Here is a 5,256-nt window from a genome sequence, read left to right as displayed (position 1 = left end):
CCTGGTTGGTGCCGGGGGGCGGTGGGCCCTTGCTTCAGCAGCGCCCGGTGTTGGGGGATGAGAGAGGGGAGGAAGCTGGCGGCTGTGCCCCCCCATATCTGCCCTCGTTGTCTTGGGGCCACCCGACCTTTCTGCTGTGATCGGTGCGAGCGCACGCGGGGCCTTTGTCTGCAGGCAGGGCGCTGTGCCGGGGGGCTGTGGGGCCACGATCCCGCTGGAAGCAGCATGGTGAGACCCCCCCCATTCCTGCAGTGGTCACACTCTCAGCCCCCCCCCCCCGCAGCCCCGCAGTGCCCCTTTGCTGCCCCGCGGTGCTGTGAGCTGTGGGGCTCCCCGTGCCCTGGCGCTGTGCCCCACTGCTGTGTCCCACATCTCGGCCCTGCCTCAGTTTCCCCGGGAGCTCCGCTGTGTCACCCCGTGGCTGCGGCTGCTGTCACCGTGCTGCTGTGCCTGCAGGCTGTGCTGCTCCGGGAGCTGCGGGGAAACCGAGGCACAGCCGTGCGGGGTGTCCTTTGTGTTACAGCACTGTGCTGCTGTGGGTGCAGCACTGGAGCTCCCCGGGACCCTTCTGCCTCTGCATCCCCACGGTGCCCATCCCATGTCACCCGGCCCCCCCCGGCCCCACTCCCTGCGGTGGCACAGAGGTGCTGTCTGTGTGTCTGTCCGCCTGTCCCAGCACAGCACGTGGCCCCGCGGGCGCTTTCCCACACCGGGTGCCAGGGCTGTGGGGCTGTTAGACGGCTGTTTGATGGTGGGGTTGTGGGGCTGTGGGTGATGGGATGGAGGTGATGGCCGGGGGCTGCCTGCAGAACATCTGGTGCACAGCTGGGACTGTTCTTTCCACTGTTCAGACTGGGGGGGCTCCCACTGCTCCATGGGGCTGTGTGTGCACCCATCACGTCACCCAACCCTGTGGGGCTGAGGAGGGCTGCCCCGTTCCCCCCCCATGTGCCCGGCACCTCTGGGTGCTGCTGGTTGCCCCCCCAGTTCTGGATGCTGCTGTGAGGAGCTCCCGGGGGCACGGTGCCCTCCTCAGTGCCGGGGATCCCTGCGGTGCCGCCAGCCCATGGTGGAGGGAGGGGGACGGCAGACGGCCGGAGCCCCCCGGCAACGCGGCGTCAGATGTGTTGTGAGCACAGCTCCGTGAGGAGGTCCTTAAATCATCCAACAGAGGCGCTCGGTGATGGAGGACAGCGGCTGCGCCGCGGTGATGGCTGCGCCGGGGGGGGGGGGCGGTGGATGCGGTGCTGCTCAGCGCCCGCCATCGCTGCCCCCCGGCCCTGCAGCCTCGTGGGACGGCGGCGCTGTGGCTGCCATTGTCCCCTGGTCCCCATCCCGGTGCCTTGTGGCCGTTTAACCCCCATCTGGGGCAGTGCTGGGGGGGCACCTCCTGCCCGACCCCACTCGAGTGCTGCTGTGCCCACAGCCCCGCTGCCACCCCACGTGGCTGGCACTGCTGGTGGTGCTGCAGGGCCCTCTATGGGGCACGGAACTCTCCTCAGGGATCCCTTTGTGGGGCACAGGACCCTCTAAGGGGTGTGAGTTGCTGTGTGGGGCGCAGGACTCTGCGGGGCACGGATCCTATTTGGGGCACAGGGCCCTCTATGGGGCCGGGTCCCTGTGTGGGGTGCGGTGTGGGCTCCCCGCCGGCCCGGCCTTTCATATCCTGTCTGACTGGTTTACTTGGCTCGGCCCTAAGCAAAACATTCGCAAACATCCTGAGGAGCTGAGAGCTTAACCCGTGCCTGGCTGCCCTGCCGTGGGGCGCAGTGGGGTGCAGTGGCACCGACGCTGCCGTGGGGCGATGGGCAATGGGCGATGGGGCCCTGCACATCTGTGTGCCTGCACGCACTGCACTGCAGAGCCATGGAGGGAGGGGAGCTCCTGGGCGCTGCTTTGGATTTTTCTGGGTTTTTGGTGGTTTTTTTTTTTTTTGCTTTTTCTGTCTGTTTTCCTTTCCCTTTTTTTTTTTTTTTCTCCTCTTTTCCCTTTTTTTTTTTTTTTGTCATCGTCCTGGAACCGGCAGCTCACATCCCCCATCCCTGTGCGCAGCCGGGGCCGCCCCCCCCCCCCCCCCAACCTGTCCCTATGGCACGCAGAGGGGCAGCGGCCCCCGGGGGGATGAGGGGGGTCCCCTGTGGGGGGCGCACAGCCGCTGACCGCTGCCCTCCTTGCAGCCGTGGAGACGCAGAGCACCAGCTCAGAGGAGATCGTGCCCAGCCCGCCCTCCCCACCGCCACTGCCGCGCATCTACAAGCCGTGCTTCGTCTGCCAGGACAAATCCTCGGGGTACCACTACGGCGTCAGCGCCTGCGAGGGCTGCAAGGTGAGAGCTGCATGGACGTGCCATGCCATGCTGTGGGGTGCAATGCTGTGCTGTGGGGTGCAGTGCTGTGCTGTGCCATGCTGTGCTGTGGGGTGCAATGCTGTGCTGTGCCATGCCGTGCTGTGGGGTGCAGTGCTGTGCTGTGCCAGCGCTGACCGGAGCTCTCTGGGTGTCCCCAGGGCTTCTTCCGCCGCAGCATCCAGAAGAACATGGTGTACACGTGCCACCGGGACAAGAACTGCATCATCAACAAGGTGACGCGCAACCGCTGCCAGTACTGCCGCCTGCAGAAGTGCTTCGAGGTCGGGATGTCCAAGGAGTGTGAGTGTGGGATGGGACGGGGGGGAGGAGGGGGGAGGGTGGGTGACCCCACGCTGGGTGCTGCCCTGAGTGCTGAGGGCGATCCCGGCTGCCCCCCATTGGTTGGGGGTGGGGGCTGCAGGGGGAGCACCCTGCTGGTGTGATGGCGCTGCCCGTTGCCTGGCAACACGTGATGGACGATGTCAGAGATAAATGGTGCTGTCTGTGCCAGTTGTCATGGTGCCTGGCTGCACCCCCTGCACCACGGGGGGTCATCAGCGGGGGCCAGGAGGTCCTGCCCCATCTGTGCGCCGCTCTGGGCCCCCCGCTGGCGCCGGGGTTGAGCAGCACCCACTGCACCTACAGGGCTCTGCGCCCCCCCCAGCTGCTGCCTCACCGCTGCGTCCCAGCGGCCGTCCCCCCTCTCCCCAGATCCGCCCCCATGGTGACACAGAGGTGGCTGTGAAGGAACTCTGTGGGTTTAGGGGACACCGGGGGGTTTGGGGGGGGGTTTGGTGGTGCTGACAGTGCCACCCCCGCAGCCGTCCGCAATGACCGCAATAAGAAGAAGAAGGACGTGCCGAAGACGGAGTGCTCAGAGAGCTACATCATCACCCCCGAGGTGGAGGAGCTGATCGAGAAGGTCCGCAAAGCACACCAGGAGACGTTCCCTGCGCTGTGCCAGCTTGGCAAATATACCACGGTGAGTGAGCGGCTGCACCGGGTGCCACCGCACGGAGCCACAGCTGGGAGGGAGCTGAAGGCCTGTTGTGCCCACAGAACAACAGCTCGGAGCAGCGCGTGTCGCTGGACATCGACCTGTGGGACAAGTTCAGTGAGCTGAGCACAAAGTGCATCATCAAGACGGTGGAGTTCGCCAAGCAGCTGCCGGGCTTCACCACGCTCACCATCGCCGACCAAATCACGCTGCTGAAAGCCGCCTGCCTGGACATCCTGGTGGGGATGGAGACGGGGCCGAAGACAGGATGGGGATGAGGAGGGGGCTGGGGGGGGGGGGGGGGGCGCGGGGTGGAGATGGCACGGAGCCGGTGCAGAGGACAGAGTGGGCGTGGGGCTGGCGCTGGGGTGGAGATGGGGCTGGGGATGTGGTTGGGCGCTGCACCCACGGGTGCTGAGCTCCCCCCACCCCTCTGCCCCCCAGATCCTGCGGATCTGCACGCGCTACACCCCCGAGCAGGACACCATGACCTTCTCGGACGGGCTGACGCTGAACCGCACGCAGATGCACAACGCCGGCTTCGGGCCGCTCACAGACCTGGTGTTCGCCTTCGCCAATCAGCTGCTGCCGCTGGAGATGGACGATGCTGAGACCGGGCTGCTGAGCGCCATCTGCCTCATCTGTGGGGGTGGGTGCCGGGGGGGGGGGGGGGGGGCTGCGGGACACCCCCGGCCCCAGGGCCAAACTGGGAGACCCTACAATCACAGCCCCTCCTCGCCGCGTGGCCGCCCCCAAACCCCTCTGTGCCCTCCGCCAGGTGCAGCCGTGCGCCAGGCAGGGAGGGGTGGGATGAGGGGGGGCCCACAGACCCCGTAACCTTTGCCCCCCCCTCCCCATGCAGACCGCCAGGACCTGGAGCAGCCTGACAAGGTGGACAAACTGCAGGAGCCGCTGCTGGAGGCACTGAAGATCTACGTGAGGAAGAGGCGGCCCAACAAACCCCACATGTTCCCCAAAATGCTGATGAAGATCACAGATCTCCGCAGCATCAGCGCCAAAGGTGAGTGGGGGGGGGGGGGGGGGGGGGAGCGGGGTCACAGCCCCCCTCGGCCCCGGGCTGCTGGGGAGGGAAAGCAGTGCTTTGGGGCACCAATTTGGGGCGTTCATTTGGGAGCGCCAGCGTAGGGCTGCCAGGTGGGGCGCTGGCTGGGAGGTGCTGCCTGGGGATGCCGATTTGGGGTGCCAGCAGCCCCCTCCCCGCTGACCCCCCGTTCCACCCCCCGCAGGCGCCGAGCGGGTGATCACACTGAAGATGGAGATCCCGGGCTCGATGCCGCCGCTCATCCAGGAGATGCTGGAGAACTCGGAGGGCATGGACACGATGGGGGGGCAGCCGGGTGGTCCCCGCACAGGAGGTTTGGGGCCCCCCCCGGGCAGTTGCAGCCCCAGCCTCTCGCCGAGCTCCACGCGCAGCAGCCCGGCCACGCACTCGCCGTGACCCACGCCCGGCGTGCACCAGGACACAGCTTGAGGGGGGGGGTCCATCTGCAGCCCCCCCGGGGCGGACTCCTCGCAGCCCCCCTCCCCCCCGGCACAGCCCCGGGACCCCCACCCGGAGCGGACCCAGTGGGAGCGGCGCTGCCCCCCGGCCCTCCCCACCCCGGGGCACTGCAGTGCTTTGGTTGATTCACATTTCAGGGGCGCGGGGGCCCCCGGGACGCCTCCCTCCCCCCCCCTCCCCCGGCCCCACCAGCACCAGCACAAACGGGACCGCGACCGCCGCCATCGCCCCGGCCCGGCCCGGCCACTAGGGGGGGGGGGAACCTGGCCGACCCCGCCACCGAGGAAGCAGAGTCATTTAAAAGAGAAAGAAATCAAAGTATATATATATAAATATCTATAAATATCTATAAATATGTTTTAAAACCTTTGTAAAAGTTTGGAGGGGTTT

At 66.9% G+C, this 5,256-nt stretch overlaps 1 protein-coding gene across 1 annotated transcript; it reads left to right on the top strand.

Moving 5' to 3' along the window:
- The first annotated feature begins 2,200 nt into the window (after positions 1-2,200).
- On the top strand, positions 2,201-4,830 carry LOC122193207 (retinoic acid receptor alpha). Its single transcript, XM_042893935.1, has 7 exons — positions 2,201-2,326; positions 2,506-2,647; positions 3,169-3,329; positions 3,407-3,583; positions 3,789-3,993; positions 4,207-4,365; positions 4,592-4,830. Exons 2-7 carry the CDS (start codon positions 2,536-2,538, stop codon positions 4,801-4,803), a joined length of 1,026 nt encoding a protein of 341 aa, XP_042749869.1. The 5' UTR covers positions 2,201-2,326; positions 2,506-2,535; the 3' UTR covers positions 4,804-4,830.
- The last annotated feature ends 426 nt before the right edge of the window (positions 4,831-5,256 follow it).

The sequence above is a fragment of the Lagopus leucura genome, unplaced genomic scaffold (assembly GCF_019238085.1).
Source record: "Lagopus leucura isolate 7727_CA_CO unplaced genomic scaffold, USGS_WTPT01 35104-0_obj-0_obj, whole genome shotgun sequence".
NCBI lineage: Eukaryota > Metazoa > Chordata > Aves > Galliformes > Phasianidae > Lagopus > Lagopus leucura.
The sequence above is the reverse complement of the archived record's forward strand: the minus strand, read 5'-3'. Positions and strand labels throughout refer to the sequence as shown.

Coding starts and splice junctions, on each gene's coding strand:
- LOC122193207 (XM_042893935.1), top strand. CDS start 2,536: ATGGTGTACACGTGCCACCGGGACAAGAACTGCATCATCAACAAGGTG. Junction 2,648..3,168: donor GGTCGGGATGTCCAAGGAGT/GTGAGTGTGGGA, acceptor CCACCCCCGCAG/CCGTCCGCAATGACCGCAAT. Junction 4,366..4,591: donor CCGCAGCATCAGCGCCAAAG/GTGAGTGGGGGG, acceptor CACCCCCCGCAG/GCGCCGAGCGGGTGATCACA.